We start from the raw sequence: 15526 nt of genomic DNA on the forward strand, positions 1-15526 counted from the left end.
TGATTCACTGGAGCGGCTGACTTGTTACCTCTGCCAGATACAATAGAAACAAAAGCAGCTCTCAGGCAGCATGTGTGTGCGTATTTGTGAGTCTGTGTGTGCCCGATTGTGCATGAGGGATAAATTCTTGTTACAGGAGAGAATGTTGAACACAGCCATCTCAAGGAAAACACATGGTCTGCAGTTTCATATAATTTTATGACTGTCTGTATTTAATAAATACAAACAAGTTAAGCAGGTCTGAATATTGATACTGTGCTTTACTGTTTTGTTCAGACTTGGTCTTTGTACCATTTGATGAGTATTTTCAGATGTGTAACAAATCACTGTCTCTGCTGCTGCAGATATTAACGAATGCCAGCAGCGATCAGTCTGTACAAATGGACGCTGCAGAAACACAGAAGGATCTTTCAGATGTATCTGTAGCCAAGGCTACTCATTGTCATCTGCTGGAGATCAGTGTGAAGGTAAGCTTAGGGACTTCAGCTACTGACTCACATTTTTCAATAAGATCTTGACTATTTCAGCTATAGGAGTGAACTCTCAAGAGTGGAGTAGAAATATATGTTGCCTCTCTTTCTTTCTGTACGCTGCCAGCCATTTGTTCCCACCAACACAGCTGCATATTTAATGGCTTCTTAGAAATAGTCACTGTCATCTTTCCACGTACAAAAAGATTGTGCTTCCAACAGTAAGACTGGAAGACTAGTTGACATTATTACTGAGAGTAAGTTAGCCTTTCCAAACCTTGTTGTTTAAGTTCTGACACAGAGACTCTCTATTACAAAAGCTTCTGCCAGCATACACTGTTCTCATGGGGGCCTGCTAGTTACAATTTCTTCTCCAGCTGGTTTTGGGAACCTGCAGCCAGCCACCACAATCACAGTGCACTGGCAAGAGAAAGTATTTAGTAGATGACAAATTCCAGGACGATCTACTGGAGCTCACAGCTTGCACTGTCTCAAAATGCAGTCTAAGTACTGAGCTTGCAAAAACAAAAGTAAGAAGTGAAAGATGTACAATATATGTAGCAAGAAATGCTGTGTTATAGAAAAAAGCCATTCTCTTATCTCTCAATTAAAGGAATTTAATCGTCTAGTAATTGGCAGCTGATATATTTTTCTAATGAAGCATTTCAAAGCTACTCTCTCTTCTCTGTTGCTGGCTATACCATCTGATGCACTACTCATGGTCACCTTGAGAAGGTAAGATTACTTACTAGTGAGCTCCATGAAAGATTCTACCTTAATTGCTTTCTTATCTCACACTAGCAGGGAGATGTAGCTCTTTGTTAAGGTCTCACTGTACATGTGGCATTAGCTCATGAAAGCTTTCTGGTCTCTGGTGTGCTTTCTGTAATTGCTGATACCTTGCAAGATACAGCTTCTTACAGCTGTTCCACCAAATAGTGTTCTGCTGCTAGGTTATCTTCCACACAGCACTTGGAAAGCAATTCTCACCTTCTCCCTCACAGAAATAGGTCAGGAATCCTCCACTTCAAGTGATGCATGTAGAAGAGCAGTTCCCTCTGGGCTAACCAAATGCTATTTTCTGAAGACAAACTTATAACAGACTTTATCACAACTGATTATATTCAACTGTCCACATTCCATGAGTGACAGCATCTCTTAAAGTTCTCATCAACAAAGAATAAGGATATCTTATAAAATCTCCTCAGCACACTGATACTCTTTGGTCCTGAGCTATTTGGAGAATATTCATGGAAGAACTTAACACAGTCCTCTCATCATCTATGCTGAGTACCAGCATCTCTAGCATCAGCTTCAAGAAATGTGGGCTGATGATGCAATGCACTAGAAATTTGCATCAAACAATTTTGCTCTCATCTGGCTTCAAGATCTTCATTAATTACAGCAGATGTGGAGATACTCTCTCAAGAATCGAAGAAAGATGTGATGTAATGGATCACAGGTCCTTCTGCCTCCCAAAGACAGAACTGATAATATGGTATCGTTCCTGACAACTACTCATCTGACTTGCTCTGAGTAGACTTCAGACGAGATTTCAAACTTCTCTTCAGACTGCTTTGGTGCAATTCAAACAGCCCAAGAAGTCATGGTACCTATTGCAGCTCTCCATCACCTGGACTATCAGGATAAGTCCATGCTTTATCTTTAGCTCTTTCTTGATCCTGCTCAAAGGCAGTTTTCAAGACAAAATAGTTTCAGACATTTTCAAGGCAAAGGAAGAGGGATTGTATCAAACAAGGAAAAAGGCTAAAACCATTCCCTTACCCCAGGATTTTTGTCTAATTTAAAAGTCTGCAACCAAATTTACAGCTTTTCCATCCAGTGACAGAGTAGTCACGTTTTGTTCACTGAAGACATTGCAAGTCCTGCAAAAATAATTAATCTCTTGAAGTGGAAGAAGTTCTTCTGTGCTTTCATTATATCCCCTCAAAATTTTCTGAAGTACAGGATGTTATAGACTGCCTTTTGCACCTTGGAAACTAAAGAGAAAAATCACCTTAAGAAGACATGCAGTGTTTCTCCACATAACGGCCTCTGATTTTTGAATTAGCCTATTTACATGAATGTTTTATAACACTTCATAGAGAAAGCAGAAAAGAGATGACAAAAACTGTGAGCATAGCACAGCACAATTGTCTGGAAAGAACAAATTGGTTCAAATTTTGTCCAGTTTCTCTAAGAGCCAGGTATGGACATTTGTCATATCAGAGGATACCCAAAAAATGTATGATGCTGTAAAACAAATGTGATTAGCAAACCACTTGCAAGAAATGTGTTTGTTTAATTAGGTTTTCTTCTGGTGCACACGTTTTCTTAAAGATATTGCATGCAAGAAGCATTTTGCTGGTATGATTGTTATAACTTGTGCAAACTTCTAGGGGCATTGCAGAATTCAGCAGAATTATGCTGTTCTCATTTTCAGCTATGCTTTTTGCAACTCCATGGCTGAAGTTATCTGGAAGCCCTTGTGCAGTGTTTTATTTGTGTAAGAATGAAAGTTATTTGCAAATAACTTGTATACGTGGATGTATACAAGTATACATGCAGTATATCTTCAAGATACACACCCACATGCACATTTATCTTCTGCCTTAGTCTGTCATTCAGCATCTTGTTCTTGAGATGAAGTGACATTGACACTTTCTCTCTTTGTTGTCCTGAATAAGAGGGAACACGAAGTGTGAGGGCATCTGTGAGGCCTTGTCTTAACCAGAATATGCACGAGCAGGACTTGCATACAGACTGTACATCTCAAAGAACCTGCGTTACTGGAAGGAAGTCTGAAGCATGAGTGTCCAGTGTTCTCCTAGACTTTCAGAGATTTTGCTAGCCAAATTGTTCAAAACATGCATGTGAAAAGAGTGGTGAAAAGCATTGTATGCCTCAAGCATGAGTTACTGCCTCTGATTTTCCTGGGGATTCTCATGCAGCACTCATAGGGTCTGTAAAGGGTTGCATCAGAGAGAGAGAGGTTCGCATCCTATATGGAAAATAATGCATTTCTACTGAATTTGGCAGAAGACACCTTCTTGTTGTGAGACTTGGCATTAACTTAACACAAAGGAGTCATTAATCTTTCTCATGCTCCTAGTCAAAATTAATTGCTTTTTAAATAAGCCACAACTTAATTAGTTGTTGAAAATGGTTATAAAAGATGTGGTTATCTAAAGGTCACAAATTTGTCAACATTAAGTGCAATATTATCTTCAATGACATTCATTTGTTTAAGAAAGCTTCCCTATTTCTTACTTTTCTTAAATAGAATAAATCCCAAGGAGAATGATATAGTGTGGGCTTCCAAAGATAAATGTAGAAATGAAGTCATGTCCTCTTTTTAATTACAATTGCTATTCATTCCTGCAGTACAGGAAAAAGTTACAATTCTAATCAGCTAAAATCCATATTTAGAGTGAAATATATTTAAGAAACCAGAATAATCAAAGGTACTGGGAAAAGTCTTTGATTACTGTTTTTCAAAGCTAACTACTTTATCAAAGCAATAGACTGGGTAGATTATTAGGTAGGGCTCGGTGGAGGGTGAGGGAAGTTGCTCATGAGACAGTTTTTTTAATTCAACTCTCTTGCTTTCTGTTTGCTTTTAAAACTTAGAGGCACAGGCACCAAATACCTTGTGATCTTTAGCTGCAATGAAACCAAAACTGTATAATATCACTGGAATGTCGGCACTTGCTGCCTTAATCCTGTACCCATAGTAGCTGTACTCCATTTCCTCCACTGAGCTGCCTTTAAGCCCTTTGAAAGAGAACGGGAAGAAAAGACTTTGGGTGGAGACAATGCCAGTTTCCCGTTCTTGAAATATTTTATTATCTCATGTCTAGTTTGTATCCTGAAACTATCCCTGCTGTGTGTCAGCCATTTATCTCATGGATATCCAGACACTAGGGCAGAGTGTACAGGCCTGTGTCTTGATCCTGAACATGGTGTATAGGCAGCTGGAAAACAAGATTCTGTGTGCTGGGACGCTGGAGCTGGATTTATTGCTGGGGTGCAGCACTGTGCAAAAGCAGCCATTCATCTGCATGACCCAGCTGCCAGAAGCCTGTGAAATGGCTGTGTTGCATCTCATGAACCACATGAAAAGCCACACATTTGCACAGCAGTGCCCACGGTGTGGTCCCTGTCCCACGTGGTTGTTGTGTGGGCAGTCTCTCCAGGCACATCCTGTCCAGTGTGACACACCAGCTGTGCTTGGGCTCGCCCGCTCTCAGGGGGTGCATGAGTCAGGTCACTTCCAGCTCAGGGTTTTCTGTGTGGAGGTTTAAGCATGTCCAAAGAAGACTATTTTAAATTTTCTTTAGTAGATATTGTGTCTGTTTTCTAAATGTGCAGCTGCTTGGATTTCTTTTTAACTGCATTACTGTTATGGTGTGCTTTTGTGAGAAATGCAGATAAGTCATATTTGCTAGGAATAAAACTCAAATTTCAAAGCCCTCTAGAAATATGAGAATTTGATTACATGATGAAAGGAAAATAACGAAGAATCCTAAAGCGTAGTAAACTTGGTTTCTGTGTGTGCGCACAGTTGCTTCAAGTTATGTTGAAACTATTAAAAGTTTCATCAGTTCTTACATCAGCTAATAATTTCGTTGCCTTTTTATTTCAGATGTTGATGAATGCCTTCAAGACAGCAATGTTTGCCTAAGAGGAAGCTGCATAAATACTGAAGGGTCTTACAAATGCACTTGTCCAGATGGTTTCCAGCAGATAGCAAATAGGGGATGTCAAGGTATGAAAGAGGTGTAAAAAACCCCTGCATCATTATTATAAATGTGCAGGTTTGTATATGTAACTTGTGATAGTCACAGATCATGCTAAGGAAGAGAAACTCATTTATCATTTGTAGTACTTTCTTACTCTTCTTATTTTCTATTATCATGCATTCTATTCTGTCTGTAAATATATGCTGAGAAATTGCTTCAAGTGGCTGAAGTCTCAGCCTTCATAACTTGAAAGAGAATCTGTGTTAGAACTAATAAAGATGCAGTGCTGCTTTTTTCCTAAATCTTGAAAACATTTATTTTGACAGAACGTTCTATGTATTGTGAATCAGAGATGTAACAAGAGCTGCATTGTTAGGATCAAGTCACATTGAATATCTCCTCTTTAAAATGCTTGCAGTACTTTGTGGAGGACGGGTGGGGACAAAGAGAATATGTTATTTGATATTGAGTTAGCATTGCCAAACCCAGGAAAACACTTCCCAGTTTTTAACACTGAACAATCCCATCTTCGTGTTGGCACAACACCCAGGCATGCCTCATCACTTTTGCCCACCATTTTTGTGCGACAGAAACCACAGTATTAGAGCTGGAAAGTGATAACATGATCATGTTCTAAATGGCCAAAGGACCAGAACACTGGACTTGGCTGTGACTGCTTACTTATGCACAGTTTAGACTTGAGGTGAGAAACTGAATTCCAGCCCAGCCACATTGAAAATCTTCTGCAACAAATGCTAAATTCACTGTAAAAGTTCTGAGTATTCTGTGTGACTGCTTTCTAATTCAAAAAATGTTGCATTGAGCATACAGAAGTGCTGTATTACACCTTGCTTTAGCAGATAAAAGAGAATTGACCACAAGCTGAAATTAATGGTAGTTTTGATACCCCTCTAATCTCTTCACTTTGCCATCTAAAGTAGTAGATATATGCCTCATATTTTAAATGGATAAATATAACAAAACTGAAAGCACTTATGAGCCAACTAACGGGCAGACAGTCCAAACAGAGACTTATTGAATTAAACTGGCAAATTTATCACAGAGTGCAGTGTCTGCAAGTTGAATCTGGACTAGACTAGAAGTTAGGGATATGTGTTTTGGTAAGGAGAAAGTGGAAAATACTCCAAAACATGAGGAAATGCAGTTTGCTCTTTCAGAGGTATTGTACCAAATTTCCTTGACATTGCTTTTTTTGTTTTCCTGTCTTTTAATACATCATTCTACCTTGTGTAATCAGCTGTTTCAGTATCCAGTATTTTGTGGCAGTTTTAAGACAGCTAAATCTTGAGTACAGTATGAGGAGGTACAATACTATCCTTGTCATTGCTGATCTCCCACCATTCTTGACTTTGAGAGGGCTTCAGGAAGTAGTTGTTGGTTTGCATTTGCTAAGAATTCAGAGAAAGCTTTATATATGTAGGTGTTGTGTTCACCACAGTGCACTTAGTTTTCCTTAGGCACCTCATGCAGATACAACTTCCCCGAGCTGCCTGCCTCTTTTCTTTCCTCTTATGGCCATGATTTCAGGACACTGGTTGGAAGGTTTACACACAGGCTAGAATCTGTTTGTAGCTAGAGAAAATTCTATCATCAATGTCATGGTTTTGAGACAATAATATTGAAACCATAATTTCTCTAGTGTATCAAAATTGCTGGCTACTTTGATACATTCTGGATGGCTGTAGGCAACAAAAGGTACAGTTAACAATGAGAAATTCTACTATTTGGATAAGGGGTGAATAAACCTCATGGGTAAGTTTTGTTTGTAAATTTGTGTTTGATTTCAGCATGGTACTGAATGCTTCTTAATGGGTTTTTGTAAAGTAAAAGATATAAAAGTGCAATTACAACATGAATGATAATGGATATAAAAGTGGTAGTACCTTCATGAAATAATAAAGTCCTTAAGTTCTGAGGGCAGATTTGATTGCTGACATGAGACATCAAAAAAAAGGAAATACTTGTTTTTCAGGTTCACAAGTTTGAAAAATGCTTTCTAAGTTAAAAATAGAACCAAACAAAAAAGACTATGGTAAGCTGTTATACAGCAATCTTTTGAGATCATTCCCACTCCCCATCAGCAAAAAAAAGAGCATTTGTCCTTAAATTATGTAAAATCAGCCTTCTGGGAAAAATGCAGCTCCAAACCTGCTAGTAACATGTAGAGTCAAATACCCAAGTTGACCAGTGTGCAGCCACCAAAAAGCAGTGAGATGGGGCTGAGAATACCTGTAACGTAGAAGAAATGTTGGTAGGGTGGCACTTATGCTGATTTCCCCCAAATCACTCTCTGCTTATCCTCATCACAGAGTGATGTGGCAAGAGTATGATGCAGCAGAACATATTGACATCTATGCAGAGTTTAAGAATGATCCCAGGATATTTGGTTACTCTGGAAGATGAGCCGTTCACATGGCTGTTTACATAGCCAGTGGAAATAGAAGCTGCTTTTAAGATTAATTGAATTTAGGCTTAATATTAAGGCTGTGATGCTTTGCAAAGCTCTTAATGTCTCTGTGCTTTCAGATATCAATGAATGTGAGAGATCTGACCTCTGTTCACCACATGGAGAATGCCTAAACACAGATGGCTCCTACCAGTGCATATGTGAGCGGGGCTTTTCTGTGTCTGCAGATGGCCGAACATGCGAAGGTGAGACAAGTTGTAATAATTCATTCCCATTGATTTGCTGTTATTAGGAGGGTGAGAAAAATAGCCAGTCCCTGCCAACTCTAAAATCTGCCACTTAAGGGCCATTTGTTCTTTTTCTTGTAAATAGATGATGTGCAAAGTGTGTTTGGAACTCCAGCTTCTGATACGTTTCTGTGAGTAAGACACCACATGAATATTTAGGATTATCTAATTTGAAGCTTAAGTGCTTTATCAGCAAGCCTGAGGTACCTGAATGTTCTCATTGCTGTGTGGAAGACAACAGAACCTTGCTTGTCCAAACTATTATTTAAAATATACAGATTAAGCAGCAGAAAAGTATTTCTAGTGAGAAGTTGTAGTGCAATACAGTAGTTCTGTTATAGAACTTCAGGGATTTTGAAATGGCAGAAATTGAGTAAATAGCAGTAATTAGATCTTTATAGAAACACCAACTGGGAGCCTGGAATTTAGGGTAACTATGTTTTTTATGTTGCTATGTCATGAGAATATATCCTGTTGCTAATGGTGTACACACATTTGCAACTGATGCTGCTCTCCTGGACTGAATTTAAAACAGGACACTTGTGCTCAGTGATACCAAGACGGAATGTGTCTTTGTGAAGTCAGTGATGCTTATAGAAAATAAACACTCCCCTGACTAGATTAAGAATGGCTATTCTTGTGGTTAAGAGGAGTGTTCAAGACAGTAAGGCTTGTGGGAAAAGTTCAGAAGGGCAAAAAATTATATGGTAGTATTTCAACTGGATGCATGCTGAGGAGAAGCACTGAGCCGATGATAGTTCAGTGTTAGAACCAATAGGTAGTGGATCTTAAGCACCCAAGAAGTAAGCAACTGTTCTCTCTCCCAAATTATCAGCCAGTTAATCCATATGTGATTTGTTTTCACAGGCCACTTCTCATAGTTCACTTAGTAAACTGTAGTGAAAATGTTGTCCTTTGGTGGATGAGAGTTCTTTACACTGAAACTTGTGTCTGACTGTTGCATCTCCCTACTAATACCAGAGGAGAACGAGCATTACAGTTTTATTACTGAAGCTGGCATATCACCTGCTATGTATTTAGTAATGTGATCTCTCATGAAATGAAATGCTTATGCTGGCAGGAACACTGCTATGCTTGATGTCAGGGAATAAGTGCTGTATATTTAGATATAGCATAACATCAAACATACCACTTGTGTTTTAACTATTATTGATAATTATAAAAAATTCTCCAGTGTTCTTTAGTGCTTTTTTCTCTCTAAACATTTACTTCATTTTGTAATCATGGCATAAGTTGAAAGAAATATTCTCTTACTGCCAAGACAAAAGCCTGGCCAAGTAGGCTAGAGAGAGTGAATCTGAGTAACTCCACTGATTCATGGAGGAGGCAGTATTTTATGATTTGAAATAATGGGGATAATTCCAAAGCATGTTTGTGGACTTTTTCATCAGCATGTATACATTTCACCTAGTGTTCAGGAAGGATATGGCCACATATCTTCAATTGCTCTGCAAGAAAAGTAGTAGCAGGTGTTTTGCCTCATTCTTGAGCATAGAGAGGAAAAAAAGTGCTAGAGAAGAATACAGGCTTCTCTTTGTCAAAGCCAAACACTTCATCTAAAAATGAAGCTAGAAGAACACTTATTAACCTTGTGAAATCAAACTCCCAGAAATTAAAAAAAGCACAACTGAAAGGGAACACAGCTTTAAAAAAAATCCAAAGTCATTGGCATCTACTGTTAGGAGACATACCAGAAACAATGAGGTCCTTTGCATCTCTGACATTTAATAAAATAGCAGTTTCCAGGGAAAGGTTGCTGTCATATATGATGAGGTAATACAAAGTTAATCTCCATTAGAACAAAAAAGCCAAACCTTTACTAAATAGAAAAATATGAAGTCACAAGATCTTATTTCCAGGATTGTGACTAGTTTTGGAACTTTTTAATGAAGAATAAAACAAGTACAAAACCAGTTGAGCATGCTTCATGAGTAATTGGTGTTGTGTATGGAATACAGATCAGACTTTATATTCAGCACTTGGAAAAGAATTTTAATAACTTGGCAAAGCAAGGGTACTTCTAGTCCCTGAAGCAGCAGCACTCCTTTTCCACCACAATTAGTTTCTCCCTTCTGTCATTTTCATAAAAACTACTCCATAATTTTGAAAAAACTCATTTTAAGAGAGCACTGATGGCATCAGTGTCAATATTTGTAGTGGTGTCAGCTTCATGCTAAACAGCAAGATGGAACAAAAGGAATGTGTGACATTCCAGGTACTGAGAAAGCATGTGGCTTCCAGCCGCAGGAGCTACTGTTCTTTACACTAAGACCCTCTGAATTTAATTCTAGGTAAGTCAGTGAAAAGAACTGTTTATACCATCAGAGGAAGAACCTGAGAAAATTTTCCTGGATTCACACACCTCTCTGTACCTGGAGAGTAGATTTTCCATATCTCCAGACTTTTTTTGAAGTTTGAAACAACAACAGCATAAAACATTTAAGAGCTTCATGTGGTTTAGTTCTGGTATGGAGTTTTTTTACCATTGACCAAAGTAAACTGAACAGCTGTGGAAACTGTTTCTTCTTCCAAGGTGTGGACAAACTTTTGTTGCAGCAGTGACATTCCACTGCAGCCTGGCCCCAGGCTCAGAAATCTGACTGCACTGGGCTCTCTGAACTCAGAGTGCTCCTTAGGTCCTTGTTGAGCTCTCTGGGGTTCATGTAAAAATGGTGTTTTACCCAGCTGGCTGCTAGTCAAATATGTTGGCAAAACCTCAAGTTAGAGGTTCTCTGATGTTTAAGTCAATACCCTGCCTCAAGCATCTCTTCTGTCTCCATGTCCCATCCCATATGTCTCTCACTGCTGCAACAGGCAGTCCAAAAAAACTTATTCGTCCCACCAGAGCTCTCCGACCTCTGCTTCTTCCTTTTTATGCATGCATGTTATGGGTAGCCTTGGAAGTTTCAGAATCTGAGCTCTGCTTCTATATAATCACTTTACAGACCTGTCTTAGGAGCCAGTTCCTCTTCCAGACATATTGTTATGTTAAGTAGATTTCAGTGAGATTTAAATATCATGCTTGAGGTTGCCTTCAGCTTGTACAGGTAGTCAGAAAACAGGAACACAGTGTTGAGCTCCACAAAAGTGTGCATGAGTGCACACATCTTGCCTTTTGTTTAAAGCAGGCAGCACTGATTAATGGATTCTAAAATAGGTTCTAATTACAGAGAACTGTTTTAGTCACTCTATAGACAGAGGATATTAGTTTCATATTTTTTTTTCCCCTGACTTTGTTTCCATGTAGCAAGATAATTGCTGATTACAAGCCTCACTTTTTATGGGGTGATTTAAGAAACAAATGTCCTTTCCGGCTGTAAAAAAGAGTCCTTGGAGTGAACTGTCTAGACAAGGAAAAATATTTGGTGCTTGGACCTTCTCTGTAATATCCCATGCACTGAAAGATGTTCAGAGTGTACTTTATAGAAGAAAACCTGTCTTCTGTGGCTGTATTATACATTGAATGAGGACACTTGCTGCAATCACAAGTTTTGTTTCTGTGACTTTTTTAGTTAATTACCTTGGGTTACCTGTGAAGATCCAGCTTCATGAACCATCTCCCTGTTACCTTTAACATTTAGGTTTTAAGAAGAGTTCTGTAATTGGGGTCATTCTAAAATTTCCAGTTGTATTTTCTTCTGCGTAGGTTTTTAACAGTAGCTGTTCCGTGGCTCAGGAACTTTTTGTAGTTGTTCACTGAAAACACAAACACTGTGTTATTGTCTGTTGTCTGAAATTCCAGGCTGTCAAGCCACCATTGTTTACGCATTTTGAATTTATTTTCTTAACAGAGTTTTCTGATTAAGAGACAGAGTATTCAGATGTTTTTACTAGATATGTGAAACTCTGCTAATCACATGAGACTATTAATATCAGATATGTTATGCAGTGAACAGCAGCAAGAAGGAGGGACCAGAAAAACACTGTAAAAATTTTTTACTGTCTTCCTCCCACTAACTCTGTATGCATCATTTTATAATTTTGTCACTGTGGGGGCTTGAAAAGAAAAATGTATAAAAGGTAGCTCTTGACCCTTCACTTCTGACAATCTTTAGCACAGGTAAGTTGTTTATTCGTGTTGCTGAATTAATTCTACTGAAAGGGCTTTGTGGTAGGTTTCAATAAGTTCAATATCTAGAAACCATCCAAATTTTCATATTCAATTTCTTGAGAATAAGCATACTGGCTATTGTATTCTTTGCCAAATACAATAGCCTTTCTAAAGTAAATTCTTTGAATATTTTTCCTTTGTTTAATAAATCAAGATGAAAAGATCATTAAAATCTTTTCTACAAAACTTAAAAACCAATTTTTCTGCCAGTTCCATCTGCAACTTTTTTATAACCATCAATTATGTATGTGTCCTAGATTTTGGTGTATTTAGTACATACAGTTGTTGCCTGCATTTCATATGTAGGCTGAAGTTTGTTAACCAATGGATCAGCTCAGTGGGACAAGTAAGTTTTCTATCACTTAAACACCCTAACATGAAACTATATGCCTTTCTGAGAAAAATGTTAAAATTTCACAGTTTGTTCCAGAAATGTCCAGTTTGTACAGAAATTGCCAGGGACAGTTTTTTAAACCTTTTTAAGATGCTCTGGATAGACTCTTCTGGCCTTAAAAGTCTACATGCGATTCCAAACCTGTTCAGACCCCACCACAGCACACAGGAAAAGCTGTTTTTCAAGATCCCTGTAGCAACACATTTCTTCCTCTCTCAGGATTTTTCATAGAAGTACGCAGAGAAAAATAAAGAATAAAAATAAAAATTATTTTCTCTGTTTATTTTTCTCTGTGTACTTCTATGAAAAATCCTGAGAGAGGTAGAAATGTGTTGCTACAGATCCCAAAAACACCACTCCCTGAGGCATGCAAAGCTTGTATGGATGAATTTGAGCACTTGGGTTGCAAGAGGGCTGCAAAAGAGGTAACAGGTGTGGATGGTAATAACATGCTGCTCAAATTTTGGTACCTTTGGTAGCTTGGGGGATGGTGACCACATGGTTCAAAGACCAAGAGTTCCCTTTCAGCTGAGCATAAAACACCATTTAAAAGTGGAAAAGTCCTTGCATGGTGAGTACTGTCAGGATAAGAATGCAGTGTATCTTTGTATCTTTGCTGACATGTCTAGGTTTTTATTTGACAGCTGTGAAGAGCTGGAGGAGTTAACAAGACTACATTTCAGCCCTTCTCTGTTCTTACAGAAAAGCACCAGGTGCTGCTCACCTGTTTGGAGAAGCATTCTCTCTGTGGCATTGCAGGATTCAGTTCCAGCAGTTCTTTAGTTCAGGGAGTGCCACTGGAGGTAAAATGACAATAGAGTCCATCAGATGAAAGGCTGCCAAAATGTGCAGAATTAATGATAGTTACAAGCACTGAGATAAATTCCCCATACTTTATCCCCATTTAAAATGCAATTATCCCTTGAGGACATGTGCAGAAGGAAAGCAGACAGTGACCTTACTTAACAACATAATGTTTTTTAGGAAAGAAATACAGCAATAATTTCTCTGCTTCAGACTGCAGAGGAATATAGATGGTCGAAGGTACTAATCCTAATAATTCCCTGGAAGGTTCACAGTTTCAGCTGATCTTCTTCCTCTTGAAAAGCACCTCATGACATCTTTAATGACCATATATGGCCAGGGTTTTGAGTTTAGGTCTTACTTTGAGTGGAGATAAAAATAATGCATTCCTAGCACTTGTAATACACTTACAAAAATAAACCACAGTCTGCCACAGGCAGCTCTGCTTCATTATAATTTGATAGGCAGATGAGTCAAAGAACAAACTGAACACGTGCAAATGACTTACTTGTAAAGCCAGCAAACCAAAACTGCACCTACAAATGAAAAGGCCAGAACAGAAAACATTCCAGCACTGGAATTACTTTGTGTACCTGAGTTAGATGACTTGTATGTGTAAATTTACAGGACTTCAGACAGAAGGCTCAGTCCACAGATATTTATCACTTACACTATGAAACTGTGATCTGTGCTGAGAGCCAGAATGAAATCTGTGCAGCACTTCTGCACAGGGGATGTAGCTATACCCTTGAACTCTTTCTGTAGGCACAGTGAGTTCAGTTTCACTCACATTGTTGACTATATAATACTACAGTGGTAGAATCTATAAGTCAGTCAGAGAAATTATTTAAACTATGCCTTAGTCTGTGGTATGTAACATCATGTTGTGGTTAGCAAGTTTGGTGAAATAGATGGGTGGAGGCAGTTGACCATTGCTGACATTCTTACTGCAAAGCTAACACTGAAGCAATTTCTTAAACTGTTTGTGTGCTTATATTAATTTTTTGTCTTGTCCTTATGTTCCTTCCCAATGTGTTGAGACATAGGTGCATCTGTTTGCAAAATGGCCCATTTGTGGGTGTTCTGCACTCTTTGTGAATGCCTGCTGTTGGCTGTCACACAGCCTGTCTGATGTTAAAATTCTTCCTTGCAGATGTGGATGAATGTATGAATGGAACGGTGTGTGGCACCCATGGGTTCTGTGAAAACATGGATGGCTCCTACCGCTGCCTCTGTTACCAAGGCTACCAGGACACACAGGATGGGCAAGGGTGTACAGGTGAGCTCGTGGGTGCTGGTAGTCACAGCTGCAAAGTTCAAGGGAGCAAAAACAGCATTCCAACAAAATGCATTTCACATTTGTTTTCAGACATTTTTTATTAAAGTTATGCCACTTACTAGTAAAATAGGGTTGAGCTCTTCTTTACTCACTGAACTTTGTGCCAGATGGAAACTTTACTTTGTATCTATTTAATGAAAACATGTTATTAGGACAAACAGGAGGCAACAGCAGATAAACTGAACCACTTATTTTATTTTTTTTAAAAAACCCAAGAAACCTCCCTGTTTGTGCATGTCAGAACCATTCGCAAATATAATTGCATGAATTTAATATCTTAGCCTATTTAAGTGCTACATCTGTTTAGTCTCTTAGTTGAGTAGCCAGGACCCTGCACTACCCCCTGCAGGAAATAACATCTGGAATGTGGCGCAGCCAGGCTGAATTAGATGGCACCTCCCTAGGCATATGGTGTTTAAACAGATTTTAACATTAGTTTCCAGCTTCAGGAAAGACACCTATCATCCTGAAATGATGTGGGATTTTTGTAGGTGTGTAAATACTGCACATTTCTTTTGTGACTAATAGGTTTCTAGATCTGTTGTTAATAGTGATGGCTGGAGAACTACTTGAGGCAGCACAAATTTGTAACATAAAATTAATATCAGATCAAGGAGATGTATTCATTAAGCAATTTCTTCAAGGCAGACTCAGGATGAAACACATTTATCAGTAACAGAGACCTAAATGGAATACCAAACAGAGAGGAGGAATTAGGAGTTTTACAGAGTGTTTGTATGCATTTTCTAATATATTAAGTAGTTTTGTTCAAAATCCTTTATGCCATTTGACATTTACTTTGCTGCATACCAAGGTATATTTTGTCATATAGTGACTTTTCATGGATGAAAACAAATGAAGCAGATAAAAAATAAAAGGGGAAAGGAAAGGATGGTGTGAAACTAAATTTAATTTTGAGCATGCACTGAA

General features: G+C 38.4%; 1 protein-coding gene across 3 annotated transcripts in view; it reads left to right on the forward strand.

Moving 5' to 3' along the window:
* LTBP1 (latent transforming growth factor beta binding protein 1) overlaps positions 1–15526 on the forward strand; it is a 188567-nt gene that overhangs the window by 141262 nt on the left and 31779 nt on the right. For all 3 annotated transcript variants that reach the window (XM_031504314.2, XM_077782059.1, XM_077782060.1), the window contains 4 exons: positions 345–467; positions 5116–5238; positions 7760–7885; positions 14411–14536. In XM_031504314.2, coding sequence (XP_031360174.2) covers positions 345–467; positions 5116–5238; positions 7760–7885; positions 14411–14536 — 498 coding nt within the window. The remainder of the gene's footprint in view (positions 1–344; positions 468–5115; positions 5239–7759; positions 7886–14410; positions 14537–15526) is intronic.

The sequence above is a fragment of the Lonchura striata genome, chromosome 3 (assembly GCF_046129695.1).
Source record: "Lonchura striata isolate bLonStr1 chromosome 3, bLonStr1.mat, whole genome shotgun sequence".
Classification (NCBI taxonomy): domain Eukaryota; kingdom Metazoa; phylum Chordata; class Aves; order Passeriformes; family Estrildidae; genus Lonchura; species Lonchura striata.